Source organism: Hemitrygon akajei, chromosome 8 (assembly GCF_048418815.1).
Source record: "Hemitrygon akajei chromosome 8, sHemAka1.3, whole genome shotgun sequence".
Lineage (NCBI taxonomy): Eukaryota > Metazoa > Chordata > Chondrichthyes > Myliobatiformes > Dasyatidae > Hemitrygon > Hemitrygon akajei.
In genome coordinates this window covers 129,123,247-129,139,936 of record NC_133131.1, presented here as the reverse complement: position 1 = coordinate 129,139,936, position 16,690 = coordinate 129,123,247, and the positions used below count along the sequence as shown (strand labels likewise).

Sequence of the window (16,690 nt, the reverse complement as noted above, 5' to 3'; positions counted from 1 at the left end):
CCTGAGCCATCAAATGTTCCTCATGTGTTAAGCCTTGCGCTCCTGAAATCATTCTTGTGAACTTCTTCTGGACCATTTCCAATGCCAGCACATCCTTTCTTAGAAAAGGGGCCCAAACTACTCATAATACTCCAAGTGCGGTCTGACTAATGCCTTATAAAGTCTCAACACTACATCCTTGCTTTTATATTCTAGTCCTCTCAAAATGAATGATAACATTGCATTTGCCCTTCTTACTACCAACTCAATCTGCAAATTAATGTTTTAGGGAATCCTACACAATAACTACCTTTGATTTCTGAAACTGCTCCCCATTTAAAGAAAATAGTTTAGGCCTTTATTCCTTCTACCATGGTGTATGACCATTAACTTGCTGACAATATATACCATCAGCAACTTCTTTGCCTATTCTTCTAATCTGTTTAGGTCCTTCTGAAGACTCCCTACTTCCTCAACACTACCTGCCCCTCCACCCATCTTTGTATTGTCCACGTACCAGGCCACAAAGCCACCAGTTCCATCATCCAAATCATTGACAAATAATGTGAAAAGAAGCAGTTCAAACACCAATGCTTATAAGACCTTTATGAAATGTATGTATGGTCTGGAATCCACAAACTTGTTAGAATACCCATATTTCAGCATCCATTTCATTAGATTGCCTGGAAAAAGACACTAGAAAGATATTGAGACAATGTAATGGCAGAACCCTGCCCCTGAGTTTTCTTTTTAATCGGAAAAGGTGAATGAACTTAGGGCTAAAATGCCCTAAATTTCTGAAAGTTTCCAGTGTGTTGGAAAACAGTAAATGTAATACTGTTATGCAAGAAAGGAATGAGAGTGTGAAGGGAGAACTGTAGGCCTGGCATCAGTTATCAGGAAAATACTGAACCATGGGTTACAAAAAATAGCATGTATAGAAAGTAGCCATAACTTTTTAGCAATAGAATTCCTGAGCAGGTCAATTATTGAGGAGAAAGGGTGGAATTAGTAGGCAATCAGGGAATAAAAGCATTTTTACCACTATATGGCTATCCCATAGAAATCTGTACTACCTTGTTCCTCTAATCAGTCATTAGCTGGAACCTTTTCTTGGGACCAATTCACATGGCTGATGATTTGGTCCTCTATTACAAATAGCAATATTTTCTATATCAACTTATTGTCTGAATGCCTTACTTTACTTTAATATCGAATTGGGTTCCCTTGCCCTTAAATTCATGACCTTATTCCAGTTTATGGGTGAAGTTAAATAGTAGAAAAAGTGTGGGAAATAAACCAATAAACAAGATGTTGGTGATTCCACACTTGGAACCTTTTGTGCCAGACTGTAGGAAGGAAGGGATTAAACTAGAGACAGTGAAGAAAGCATTCACTAGGATGTTGATAGCTCTGGAGAGCTTGAGCTATAAGGAAAGACGGGAAGGCATGGGACCAATTCCCTTGGACAAAGGAAGCTGAGGGCCACCTTACAGAGGCTTAAAATCACAAGAAGCATAATGTTTTAACCAGGCTAGAAAGCATAGATAGGTTTAAGTTGGGGGGGGGGGGTGCAGAATCGTGCAGGAAAGATTTAAATGGGACTTGGTAAGATTTTCACACAGTAGGTGATAGGTACATGGAATAAGCTGCCAGGTGAAGTGGTAATGCCAGATGAAGAGGAAATATTTACGTGCCAAATGCAGGCAAGTGGTACGAACTTACGAAGGCACTTGGCCAGTATGAACAAACTGGGCATTTCTTTTCTTTATAACTATGACTTTATGACTCAAATACTTCTTAATTTATAACAAATCTAGTCCTGTTGAGGTGCTCCTTAGATGTTTAAAATGGTGAATGTAGATATTGGATGTGTTAGTTGTGATGATCCTGAAATTGAATGGATTTTAGTGTTTTGCAAAATACTAAATATAATGTTGCTATTCACAAAAAGAATAAGCAAAACTGCAGGCCAGTTCCTTTGACTGTTGGGATTTGTTGGGAAAATACTGGAATTAGTGATTCAGGGGCAGTTACGATGGTGGCATGCTTGGTCACAGCAGCTTCTCTGGATCCTATAAATGGTGCAAATGTTTATTTTAAATGATTTTCTTGTGATTGCAAGACCCTGTTAGATATTGGCCATACCACATCCTGCTAGTCCGATTCATTGGTTCATTGGCGAGACCAATGGTGGAGAAGCTGCATGGCCTCAGTGTGGACCAGGCTCTCATGCCATGCATTCACCTGCAATAGCCACCCAGGGAAGAAGATGCTACAGATGGTGAGGGAGAGAATAGAGAACTGATGGGCACTCTGGAATCCATCCGTATTTGTGACTGGCCCCTGCAGGCTGGCTCTCCCATCAGTGCTGCTCTTTATTGCTCATTCCTCGGAAGACAAGCTAATTTTCCTTCATATGTGACTGACCCAACGTGAGACAAGGAACTACAGTGTGCTTGTTCTTGCAGAAATATGGCTCCAGTTCACCATCTCATTCACCATCAAACTCCAAGCCATGACACTCAGGTATTTAACAAACTTATACGTACTTCATTAAACTTATATTTAACAAACTTATATGTGCTTTATTAAAATTTCTATTTATCAACAGACAGGTTACTAGGGAAGTGTGAAGCTGAGTTATTCAATTATCAAGGCTAAGGCCAGTGTTCAGATTACAGGGATTCAGGTGTAATGGGGATCTGATACGAAAATGGAATGGAAGTCAAGATCAGTTCTATCAAGTTCTTACTGAATGGTGGAGAAGGCTGCCAGTAGACCCTCGCTCCTGCTCTTTTTTTCTATGCGTACACATCATCCAACCAGAAAGCAAAGTTAACCTTTTCCTTATAACTCACCCTTCTAAATTAAGAAATTAGCTCAACCATACATTCAGCAGCAATTCTGCATTGCATGACATCTTTCTTTAATTTTGGAAAAATGTTAAATAGGTAATATAAAAACACATTAATGATCAGCACCACAAGCACCTTGTAGCATTCAGTACAAGTGAAATCCATGCAGATCTAGATATTCTGAAGAAAGCCATTTTAATTACCCAAACAAAAATAACAATTACTCAAAATACCTTGTAACATTTTTGGGGTGCACTAAAATGGTGATTAATGCAAATTGTCCATTTTTGTTGAAAGAATAATTCTCAGTAGGAAGACTGAATAAGAAAGGAAGGAAAAATAGGAAGGATAGAAGAGTGAGAAAAAATTTGATTTAATAAAAAAATTGATGTTTAAAATCTGCAGCTGAAGTCAGAATCATTGTCAAGTTTATTATCACTGATTTAAAAGATATGAAATTTGTTATTTTGCAGCAGTATAATACAAAGATATAAAATTACTATAAATTACTAAAATTACATAATGCAAGGAATAAGGAATGGAAGGAATAATGAGGTACTATTCATGTCTTCATGAACTGTTCAGAAATCTGATGAAGGAGTGGCAGAAGCTGTTGCTAAATCATTGACTGAATATTAGTCACTGAGCTTTATGTGACAAGTATAAATCCTGCGGAAATGCAACAAGTTCATTAAATCAAGAGCTTAAGCAGAAGATGCTACTTTCACCAACACCAATTTACAAATGACGGCCACTTTTGCCTTAAGTTGCTAGCCAATTTGCACATAATTAATTTGCACAGCATTATTTCCATGCCAACCTTTCTCTGCATGAAAATCTATACAGCAGCTCCTGAAGAGCACATGGAATGTATTATTTTTCACTCAGCATATCAATATTAAATTATGAATTAACATTAAAGTTTAATGATTTTCTCCAGAATTCTACCTTTTGGCTGGGGACAGTAGAAATGTAATGATTTTGAAATATGCCTTTCTCAGAATCCTGCAAGAAATTTGAAAATTAAATACATTGTTTTGAAGCTTTGGTGTAATCAGCAAACTTGCTGATTAATGGCCACATGAAGAGCAGAAACGTCACTGCCAGTAAATGTATTTCAGGGAACATACCAGTGGTTCAGCTTCTGATAACTGCAGTATTCTACTGATATGATTGGTTGCACTGTTTAGCTGCCATTCACTCTGATTTAAATTGCATTCATGCATTTCAAAAAGGACAGGAATGTTGGACAAACAGCAGCTGATAAAAGATAAAGCACTGGAGTCAAGTCATGGGTTCTTTCAAAGCCACTGTTAGAAAAAAATCTCATTTTTCCATTGTGCACTTTCTAGATGAGGGTGAACCCCACTACTTCAGTTGCTGTCCAATTATAAAGTATTTTAGTGTATTCAGCTGACACATGATATTAAATAGATAACATCCACTTAAGTAAATCCAATGGATGAAAGTTATAGGTGAAACAACACCTAAAGTTAATTTGGAAGAAAATAAAATAATTCTAAGTGTGTGTTGAAGTCAAACTTTCACAAACATTCACAAATGTGCCATATGATACTTGTTCTACAATAAATTCAATATCCCCTATTGCATTTTATATTCAAATGATTTTACTACAAAGAGTAAAGGAAAAGTTAGGCATCAAAGGGGCAAAGAAGCTTATAGAGTGAAAAAGAAAACCAGCAGTTTCTTTAACAACTTCAATCTTCCAACCTAAGTTGTAAGGTCCTTCAACAGCATTTAACAGTTCACCAAATAAAGCCATGGTGTTTATTGAGGAACAGGTGTTAGACAACTGTTCACAGACACTTCAAATACCTAACGTGATTAATTTAACAGCTTCAGATTCCACCTGACAATCTTTAATTTGAAGTGTCAAAAATCACTTCTAAAAACAGTCGTTGAAAATGGCCGCTAACACAAACCAAAGTTAGAAAAGCACAATTTCTACAAATAAAAGGACGACTCTAGCAAGATTATTGGACCTTCGACCAGATGTGATAAATATGACACTAACGTTTCATATAGTGAATAACCTGTACTGGGGATTTTAACTCCCCAGATCTAGGATAAAATTTGAAAGATAGGAAATAATCACATCTACCATTTTCACAGAACCCTCTGGTTTCAATAAAGGTGTGTTTGAAAAATTACTTTTAAAGTAAAATATGTTAAAGATAATTCCTGGTTCAGACTTCACTACACATTTAAGTAAAATAGTTATGAGCAATGATTTCCAGGTTTCTGAAAATCCATTAGCAAGTTGGATATTTCAGTAGTATTAAACTTTTCCAGCTGTATTTGTGGCAGACCAATATGATTTAAATTAGATTTCCTGCCAGATCTCCAACATGGTCTGATCAGATTCCTGACACTTTGCACAATGTGGCTCTGCCATCAGGACCTCAAGTAATACCATCTCAATCACACTCCCACCTCCGTGAGTTGATCCTCTATACCTCAAACCCCGTGTATCACCTTTGCAAAGAGATTTAATGAATTATCCTGCAAATGGAGCCCACAGATATTTATTAAAAGCATTATTAATATAAGTGAAGCTGTACAGTGCTTTCAAGAGAGAATGAGTGTCCCATAATTTATCCCAACCCCTGTTATTGCAAGTGGATGCCTGATCCTAAAGCATTCTGGCCCTTCAGTCATTCATTCAATATGTGCCATGTCATGTGATGTGGGTGATCATGGTCCTTTTGACCATGCTTGTTCTTGGCAAATTTTTCTACTGAAGTGGTTTGCCATTTCTTTCTTCTGGGCAGTATCTTTACAAGACAGATGGTGTCTTTTACTGGATGTTTTTTTATAGGCTGCCCAATAGTAACAGGGATATCGAGGAGCAGATAGGTAAGCAGATCCTGGAAAGGTGTAATAATAACAGAGTTGTCGTGGTGGGAGATTTTAATTTCCCAAATATCATTTGGCATCTCCCTAGAGCAAAGGGTTTAGATGGGGTGGAGTTTGTTAGGTGTGTTCAGGGAGGTTTCCTGACACAATATATAGATAAGCCTGCAAGAGGAGAGGCTGTACTTGATCTGGTATACAGAAATGAACCTGGTCAGGTGTCAGATCTCTCAGTGGGAGAGCATTTTGGAGACAGTGATCATAATTCTATCTCCTTTACAATAGCGTTGGAGAAAGATAGGAACAGACAAGTTAGAAGAGCGTTTCATTGGAGTAAGGGGAATTATGAGGCTACCAGGAAGGAAATTGGAGACTTAAATTGGAAACAGATGTTCTTAGGGAAAAGTACAGAAGAAATGTGGCAAATGTTCAGGGGATATTTGTGTGGAGTTCTGCATAAGTATGTTCCAATGAGACAGGGAATTTATGGTAGGGTACAGGAACCATGGTGTACAAAGGCTGTAATAAATCTAGTCAAGAAGAAAAGAAAAACTTATAAAAGGTTCAGAGAGCTAGGTAATTTTAGAGATCTAGAAGATTATAAGGCTAACAGGAAGGGGTTTAAGAAGGAAATTAGGAGAGCCAGAAGGGGCTATGAGAAGGCCTTGGCGGGCAGGATTAAGGAAAACCCCAAGGCATTCTACAAGTATGTGAAGAGCAAGAGGATGAGACGTGAAAGACTAGGACCTATCAAGTGTGATAGTGGGAAAGTATGTATGGAACCGGAGGAAATAGTGGAGGTACTTAATGAACACTTTACTTCAGTATTCACTATGGAAAAGGATCTTGGTGATTGTAGTGATGACTTGTAGCAGACTGAAAAGCTTGAGCATGTAGATATTAAGAAAGAGGATGTACTGGAGCTTTTGGAAAGCATCAAGTTGGATAATTCGCCGGGACCGGATGAGATGTACCCCCAGGCTCTGTGGGAGGCGAGGGAGGAGATTGCTGAGTCTCTGGCGATGATCTTTGCATCATCAATGGAGACGGGAGAGGTTCCGGAGAATTGGAGGGTTGCAGGTATTGTTCCTTCATTCAAGAAAGGGAGTAGAGTTAGCCCAGGAAATTGTAGACCAGTGAGTCATACCTCAGTGGTTGGTAGGTTGATGGAGAAGATCCTGAGAGACAGGATTTATGAATGTTTGGAGAGGTATAATATGATTAGGAATAGTCAGCATGGCTTTGTCAAGGGCAGGTTGTGCCTTACGAGCCTGACTGAATTTTTTGAGGATGTGACTAAACACATTGATGAAGGAAGAGCAGTAGATGTAGTGTATATGGATTTAGGCAAGGCATTTGATAAGGTACCCCATGCAAGGCTTATTGACAAAGTAAGGAGGCATGGGATCCAAGGGGACATTGCTTTGTGGATCCAGAACTGGCTTGCCCACAGAAGGCAAAGAGTGGTTGCAGTCGGGTCATATTCTGTATGGAGGTCAGTGACCAGTGATGTGCCTCAGGGATCTGTTCTGGGACCCTAACTCTTTGTGATTTTTATAATTCACCTGGATGAGGAAGTGGAGGGATGGGTTTGTAAATTTGCTGATGACACAAAGGTTGGAGGTGTTGTGGATAATGTGGAGGGCTGTCAGAGATTTCAGCGAGACATTGATAGGATGCAAAACTGGGCTGAGAAGTGGCAGATCGAGTTCAAAGCAGATAACTGTGAAGTGGTTCATTTTGGTAGGCCAAATATGATACCAAAACATAGTATTAATAGTAAGACTCTTGGCAGTGTGGAGGATCAGAGGGATCTTGAGGTCCAAGTCCATAGGACGCTCAAAGCAGCTGTGCAGGTTGACTCTGTGGTTTAGAAAGCTTATGGTGTATTGGCCTTCATCAAATGTGGAATTGAATTTAGGAGCCGAGAGGTAATGTTGCAGCCGTATAGGACCCTGGTCAGACCCCACTTGGAGTACTGCGCTCACTTCTGGTTGCCTCACTACAGAAGGGATGTGGAATCCATAGAAAGGGTGCAGAGAAGATTTACAAGGATGTTGCCTGGATTGGGGAGCATTCCTATGAGAATAGCTTGAGTGAACTCGGCCTTTTCTCCTTGTAGCGACAGAGGGTGAGAGGTGGCCTGATAGAGGTGTATAAAATGATGAGCGGCATTGATCGTGTGGATAGTCAAAGGCTTTTTCCCAGGGCTGAAATGGTTTCCACAAGAGGACACCGGTTTAAGATGCTGGGGAGTAGGTACAGAGGAGATGTCAGGGGTACGTTTTTTACTCAGAGAGTGGTGAGTGTGTGGAATGGGCTGCCGGCAACGGTAGTGGAGGCGGATACTATAGGGTCGTTTAAGAGACTTTTTGATAGGTACATGGAGCTTGGATAAATAGAGGGCTATAGGTAAGCCTAGTAATTTCTGAGGTAGGGACATGTTCAACTTTGTGGGCTGAAGGGCCTGTATTGTGCTGTAGATTTTCTATGTTTCTATTATCAGAAATCCTCACATTCGCACTGAGTGGAACTCCATGTGCATGACTGGCTACCTTGATTGGAGACCAGAATTAACCCTGGAGCAAGCAGGCCCCCTACCCCACAATCTCTATTCCAATTACATTTCTTGGGAATGAACTTGGAAGACCTGTTAACCTCATCATTGGGCTCATGATTTATCATTCAGCAGAGTTCCTCCAACACATCCTGCATTGGGAAGTGCTATGCTCCTGAAAACTCTTCTCTGACTACCCTTCTAGTCTGTCCAATACTTTCCCCTTGCCACCCTACTCACTGACCTTGTGATTGGACTTATAATCCACTAAACTCTTGGATCCACAACCTCATCTGCAAAGCCTATCCATATTGCTCCTTGCTTTTGTGATCTCCACCCCTTTGTTCTGATCTTTTTCATCCCCACCCCTATTCTGATCTATTCGCAGCTTTTCCTTATTCTTGAGATTTCACAATCTCTTTTGTCCTTCTCTTTGCTCTGTGAGCCAGCTCCAGCTCTCAGTTGGGCTAACTGCCAGAGAATAAACAGGGAAAAATGTTTTAAACATGGTCTTGCTCGAAGATCTGATAGGTTCTCACTGCTATTTGTGCTCCACTGCAACTCCCCACCCCTACTCACTCATTGCCAGTAAGGGGCCATCGTTCCTGTCTGCATTCCAGATTACAAGTCTTCTTGATAGTGTGTGGCAACAAGGACAAGAGTGAGATTTCCCATGAGAAAGAGTTCATTTTTAATTCCAAAAATTAGGGTATTAATTACACATAAGCCACATGCTTTGTATTTTTGTATTCATTTGTGGATCCATATCATTTTAATGAGTTTTGGGAATAATTTTTTGTTAAGATAAATAAATATAACTTTTATCTTCCTTGTCCAACTGGCTGACAAAAGTTTTACAAACATCGGATGTTGCACAACAATTTTCTGAAAATAATGATTTTTCAGCATGATTTACATCATTTAATTTTATTGTTATAAACAGAATGAAAACAGGTAAAACCACAACCTTTGAGAAAATTAACCTGTTTAAGTTCATCATTAGTCAAATATATATTTTTTTTCAGATTCATCAATCTCAACTCATAATTTTAGGATTCATATAAGCTAGCTGACCTGCTGAGTTGCTTTAGCAATTTGTACAGATCTCCAGCCTCAGTAGAATCCCTCATGTTCAGATGGCTCTTGACAATTTTCAGGAACAAAGGAAGGTCCGTGCAGCTTGGATTATCAAACCAATAATATAACACTACATTTTAACCCACTAGCTATATTTTAATATGAAGTTAGCATTGAACAAGACCTTAAGATCTTTCATCTACATATTCATCAGACAGAGAAAATTGAAAGATATTTTTCATTGACTACAATCTGACTGGGAAAAGGCTGTAATTATTCTCTAATTATTTGCAAAATGATAGCCAAAAAAGGGTCTATCTTTGGGTTTACTTTCAATTTATGAGGATTATTTATTGTTCCCCGTGGTATTGTCAGAATATGTATTTAATACAGAACTTAAAGAAATGTTGTCAATCATTAATCAGCAGAACTGAGTGTTACCTTCATCCAACAAGTCATGCTGAACTAGGCTTATTGTTGACCCTCCAGCCTACAGTAACAAACCACATACTTACCTCAGAGAAAAGGTGTTCAGGGCCAGGTGTCATTAGATGGCGATCAAGCATACCAAACTAGACACAAATGTCTCGCTCCTTCTGGCACAAACAGCTGTCTCAGATACGGGACACAAGTATATCCACCACTGCAATGAGCCAGAACTATGTGTGGCTGGTTTTGTTTCCCCAACACCTCCTATCTGAGTTCCTTACTTCCTGTGCAGAATATGGACTGTCTCGCAGCTGCCGGAACCCTCTCACAGAATGTACTGGTGACCCGTTTCAGCTGTTTATTTGATCCAGCTTTAAATATGAACAGAACGGGAGTCCTGTCAATGTAAATTAAGAGGCAAGGTGGGAGGAACTTACTGCACTCCCAATGACGTTGATCCACTCAGCAGTGCTGACAGCCAAGAATAACATCTCATTAGGGTTTAATACCTGCCTCTGAGCATACAGATGTTGACTGAGGGTGATGACTGCCCAACCTTTGACCTCCTCTTAATAAACAGCAACGAGAAAACAATAAACTCGGCCAACCAGAACAGCAATACCTGTGATTGATGGCATTGGCACATCCGGCTGTAACATGCAAGTAATTTTATTTTATTACTGCTGTTGAACTATTTTTTCTTGCACAATGGAATAGTCAGGCACCATCCAAACAATGTAAATTGTGAAGGCTTTCTGGATTTCTTTGTTGCTTCAAATAGCCTGAACTTTGTAAATGCTAGAACTCCTTTAGAATTAATGAGTTATGTTTTAACCTGTAACAATCAGTGCTGATGCAGGGTCTCGACCTGAAATGTTGGCAATTCCTCTGCCCCACAGATGTTGTTTGACTTGCTGAGTTCCTCCACTTTGTTTTTTAGCTGTGAACAACCACCTCTGCCAATAATCTGATGACCCGGGAGCAGTGAATGAATCAAAATAATCCTGAGATGAGACATTAACCCACCTAATTCATATCAATCAGTGCCTAAAGATCTCTTTATTTAAACACAAAGTAATGTGTAGCTTGCCCTCAAACAGAATTTCATAGTTCGTTCTATTTCTTTTGCAGTTCTGACAAACTTGAAATGTTAACTTTGTTTTTGTTGCTGCCTGACCTGGAGAGTGTTTCCAGTAGGTTCTAATTTTATTTCATATTTCAACAGTGCCCATATTCTTTTCATTGTTAGATAATATTTCACAGTGGCTGCTGAGTGCATTATCTATGAAATGCAGCTTAGTTACCCGTCAGGGTTTGTCACACCAGACCTACAATCTCTATCACCGACAAAGACAAGGACAAGAGGGGCAAGTTATCAGTCAACTCTGCAAGTTCCCCTCCAAGCCACAAGGCACCTTATCGTAGATATTTCATCAACGTTCAGTCTACATCTTGAAACTCCTTTAGGGTAGCAATGTCGGAGAAGATCCAGTGCTTGACAAAGTTACCTAACACACTCCTTCTCAACAGCAATTAGGAATAGGCAGAAATGCAGGCTTTATCAGCAAAACCCACTTTCTGTAAACAAATAAGGAATACTGATAACTGGCATCTTCCTGAATCACTCTACATTGCTATATTTTTCTGTTTTGAGAAATTACTGAAATCATCAGGGCAGTCCATCAAACTAACTATGAACTTTTTAAAGATACGAGTTAGTGACCTGCATTGTTCCTACCCTCACTATTCTCGGGACCTCAACCAGGTTATGAATAGTCCCAACATCATTTGCTGGAATCTCCCACCTCTATCCCATCTTGTAATTCTTCCTACATCATGACAGAAATCCTGTTATATGTGCTTATAGTTTTGATCCTATAATCTGTTTGCATTTTTTTTACATTTGAAGGGTTCTACATTTGTGGAGATTTTATCAAAAGCTCTTTTTGGATTCAAATGCAGACAATGGCTATCGTATTCCATGACAGTCATTACTTCCACAAAAAGGTTGAGGCATGAACTCATAATGGCAACACATAGATTATTGTGATAAGATTAGTCTTATAGTTCAATTTTTATGAGTAATTTATTGTTTAACATGGAACAGATGTAGTTGAGCAAAAAAGGTGGGCAAGGACTTGATGGGCCAAATGGACTGTTTCTGGGCTGTGCAGCTCTATGACTCCACAACTCAAAAAGTGCAGTTTAATGGATCTTTCATAGTTTTCATTCCTTCTTGAACTACACTCCAGCGGTTTTGCTGACCTTTGGGTCAAAGCCTTTCTCTTCCCCTCACCATTTCACATAAGCACTTTTTTTTAAACTGATACCTCACACTCTTTTGTTCCTCCCTGAGCACCTCTATCCATGTTTCTCAACCAGATCTGTAAAAGACATGATTAATCTTCATTTCAGCTTTAATTGTTCATAAAGAATAAAAATTCATTTGTGCCATGTATTCTTGGTACATCTCTTCCTTAATGGTTCGCATTATGCCTTTAAAGGGACTTGCACTTGTCCACTTATGAAATATAGCTGAAAAAGTTCCACTATTCTATTTTCTTTAACTATTCCCCAAATTCACTGAACTCAGTCTTCTCAAAGTTTATATAACTGCTTCAAGGCTTGTAGATATTTGACTCGCAAATCGTGAGAAATTTTATCATGCAACACTTGTTGCAGCATAGATCCTGAAACTTCCACTTTCTGTTCTCACCTTCCAAAGCTTTTACATCACAGATCATGATGTATTGACACTTTCCTGAGCACAGGATCACAAGCAAATGATAGTTATTGGACTCTGTCTTGTGGCAAATTGGATTTTCCTTATTTATTTTAAAGCTTAATGAAATTGTTCATAAAAATAATTTTCTTAATGTAAGATTTCCTTCCTGTTATTTTGAAAATCAATTTAGTGTTTTCTTAAACAAATAGCAAACTGTTGTGGATATCAGCAGGTCAGGCTGTGCCTGTGGAGCAACTGAACTGTCGATATTTTGGGTCAAGACCACCTATTTGAACTGAAAGAGAGGAGGGGAGATAACCATACTACAAATTGCCAATTGACCTGGAATATAGGTAAGTAAAGTGATATATTACCAGTGTGAAAAATGGCACATCACGTTCTTAATGTTCTCAAAGTGAGACCCAAGTTTAAATTGACAACTATCGCTAGTTTACACTGTAACCTGTGCAACTGGGCTCTTTTCTTCAGTAATTGATTTATTTTTATTCATAGGCAAACAATTCCACCAGGGAAGACCATTTATATTGGATTATTAAACCAGTTTTTCCTCATTTTAACGAAGGATTACCAAACTGCAGGAACACCACTCTTTCGAAGATTGTCTTGTATGTCTCCCACTGGAAAAACAAAACAGGGAAGTTCTAATTGCTGGATAACTGAAATAATAACAAAGTATTCTAAGTATACACCCAGTCAGTCAGCAGATATCAGGGAAAAAAAACTGACAAACATTTTGGATACATGCCATTCCTCAGACTGAAAATTAGACGCAGTTGGCAGGAAAAGTAGTTTGATTCCCACACTAAAACAAACATTTCATTTTTTTTCTTGAAGCCTCAAAAAGATCAGAAAGGAAGCACAGAAGTAAATTAGGGACATCAGTCTAATAGAACACTTTTCATTTCTCTTCAGGTACTCAGCCCTGGCTTTGCTGAGTTGGCTGGTGACACCAACTGCTTTACAGTGTCGTCTGGTTTTATTTCTGATTTTCAGCAGCTGCAGCTTTTATTTAATATCACATTAAAATAGGATCTATGCATTTTTAAATAGCATCTTGTTAGAAATAGGCTTTGAAAAAAATAAAACACAACACATACACACAGTGGCCCCTTTATTAGATACACTTGTACACCTGCCTATTAATACAAATATCTAATCAGCTAATCATATGACAACAACTCAATGCAAGAGCATGCGGACGTGGTTACGAGGTTCAGATGTTCTTCAGAACAAACATTAGAATGGGGCAAAATGTGATTTAAGTGACGTTGACTATGGAATGCTTGTTGGTGCCAAATGGTGTGGTTTCAGTATCTCAGAAATTGCAGATCTCCTGGGATTTTCACATACAACAGTCTCTAGAGTTCACAGAGAATGGTGTGAGAAACAAAAAAAAAACATTCAATAAGAGGCAGTTCTGTGGGCAAAAACATCTTGTTCATGAGAGAGGTCAGAGAAGAATGTCCAGACTGGTTCAAGCTGACAGGAAGGCAAAAACTCACTCATTCCACAGGGAGGATGAGAGAGACTCCTTACAAAAAGGAACCAGAATTGAACTCTGAACTCTGGAATAACCTAAGTCGTAATAGCATCACACTAACTGCAATGCTACCGTGGTGGCCAAAGGTCTGGATAGAGTGGATGTAAGGAGAATGTTTCTAACGGTGGATGTGTCTAGGACCATAGTCTTTACGGAAGCTACACTGAGCTTTAGTGCATCCCTCAGCACATATTGATGGAGTGATATGGACGATGGAGTGATGGAGTGAAGGGATTAGATTAGTAAGATGTTATTAATTTAATTAATTTGGCACAACATTATAGACCAAAGGATCAGTTCTTGTGTGGTACTGTTCCTGTACCTTGTATCATGCCCTTCAGCAGAGATTTACTGACAGACAACTCCTTACACTGAAAGGCCAGCAAGTTCTCAGAGAAGCAAGGTCCCACTGCTTGTTTTTGTGTTTTGGGAATGAGCCATTCTGCCAAATGTCTTTGCCTGATTCAGGCTGGTTTACGGACACATGGGTGATTGCTTAAGCCAAATGCTTTCCATTAAGGTGAATAAATATAAATAGGAACTTTGAGTGATTATCCATCTCCTCTCAGGAAATAAAAATTTCAGCTGTAGTATACCATTGCTTCTCATGGCTTCATTTAACCGTTAATTTCAGAAACTCAACGTTACACCTGACAGCCTTTTTATTTAGTTTTCATCCACTGTTCTGGGTGCAAAGGTGCTGTTTACATTAGCTTGATACAGCTGAGTCTAATAGGAGACATTTCTAGCAGATCAGAGCTAACAATCATCATATATTGGCCAGACAAGATAAAGGCAGTAGGCTTCCTTCTCATGAATTTACAAGTCATCAAATTAACTTCATATGACAATCCATTAACTTCACTATTTTTGGAGCAACTTTTCACTTCCAGGCATATTTAAATTGAAATTAAATTCTTAAGGTACAAAAGTCGGCTAACAGGGATTAGTACCAAAACTTGCAAGTAAATATTATTTGAAATGGTAGGAGAAATAACCTAAAGACAGCTTTCTTGCTCTCTTCAAATCATTGTTTTTAAAAGCAGTGATCCAAGTAAATCTTGGTTAGGCAGCTAACAGCAAAAAACAAAGAAAGGAAATGCTTGTAATAGTCAATAGGCCAGGCTGCATCTCTGGGAAGGAAAATGAAGTTAGCATTTTAGGTTAAAGGGTTTGAGTATTTGCAGCTTTTCTAGTTGAAATTTAGATTTCCAGCAGCTGCAGTTTTTGCTGGATATTCAATGAACGAACAAACTGAGTTTTATTATTTTTGTATAAATCCTGATTAAGAGGAAGTTTGGGCTGCTGATGACTGAGTATCCTTGGAACATATTTTAGTTTGCTCAAGCTTATGCAACAAACACTATTGTTGCATCAAACACTAACAGTTTCGGTAGATGGTGGTCAACACTAAAGAGCCATCAAATTTTAAACCTTTCACTGCATTCACTAGGTAAAACATCATTTACTGAACAAAGGATATAATTTTTCATTCCCTGTACATACACTATGCAATTGTCTCTCAGATTCCTCAAGTGGTTGCTCCAACCTACAAGCTCTTAAAATTGCCTCAGGATCCTAAAGATCCTAAGGTCACGTGGATGCACGAATCTCTGACTCATAAAGTCCCTATGAAATAGTATTTAAACGGGGGAAAAAGACGCTCAGTTTTTGGTAGCGAATATAGGAAGGATGTGTAGGCTTTGGAGAGCAAACAGGAGACACTTGTTTTCTCTGAAGCAGCAAAAGCTGAGAAGTTTGTAAAATAATGAAATACATCAATCAAGTGGAGAGTCAGCATATTTATCCCAGGGCATGCATTTTAAGGTGAAAGGTGACAAGTTCAAAAGAGATGTGCAGAGCAAGTTACACAATGAGTGATATAGAATGTGCTGCTGGGGTAGTAGTGGAGGCAAACATCATAGAGGCATTTAAGACGCTCTTGGATAGGCATGTGGATGTACAGAGAGTGTAGGGACATAGATATAAGAACAGGAGTAAGCCATCTGGCCCGTCAAGCCTGCTCTGCCATTCAATAAGGTCATGGCTGATCTGGCCATGGACTCATCTCCACCTACCTGCCGTTTCCCCATAGCCCTTAATTCCCCTACTATGAAAAAACCTATCTGACCATGTCTTAAGTATATTTACTGAGGTAGACTCACTGGACAGAGAACTCCACAGATTCACCACTCTGGGAAAAGCAGTTCCTACTTATCTTGGTCCTAAGTTTACTCCCCCGAACCTTGAGGCTATGTCCTAGTCTCACCTATCAGTGGAAACAACTTTCCTGCCTCTATCTCATCTATCCCTTTCATAATTTTATATATTTCTTTAAGATCTCCTCTCATTCTTTTGAATTCCAGCGAATACAGTCCCAGGCAACTCAGTCTCTCCTCAGAGTCTAACCCCCTCATCTCTGGAGTCAGCCTGGTGAACCTCCAATGCACCTCCACCAAAGCCAGTAAGTAAGGAGACCAGAACTGCATGCAGTACTCCAGGTGCGGCCTCACCAGTACCCTGTACAGTTGCCGCATAACCTCCCTGCTCTTAAATCCCTCTAGCAATGGATTTTTTTGCCTTTTTGATAGCCTGCTGCACGTGTAAACCAACCTTTAGTGATGCATGCA

General features: G+C 39.1%; 1 protein-coding gene across 6 annotated transcripts in view; it reads right to left on the bottom strand.

The window, feature by feature from the left end:
• LOC140732254 (voltage-dependent L-type calcium channel subunit beta-2-like) overlaps window positions 1–16,690 on the bottom strand; it is a 318,120-nt gene that overhangs the window by 122,185 nt on the left and 179,245 nt on the right. Inside the window, exon 1 of one of the 6 annotated variants that reach the window (XM_073054612.1) lies at window positions 9,861–10,149. The exons of the other annotated variants lie outside the window; for them this stretch is intronic. Within the exon in view, the coding sequence (XP_072910713.1) occupies window positions 9,861–9,911 (51 nt within the window). The 5' untranslated portion in view covers window positions 9,912–10,149. Of the gene's footprint in view, window positions 1–9,860; window positions 10,150–16,690 lie in introns of those variants that run through there. 6 annotated transcript variants of the gene reach the window in all.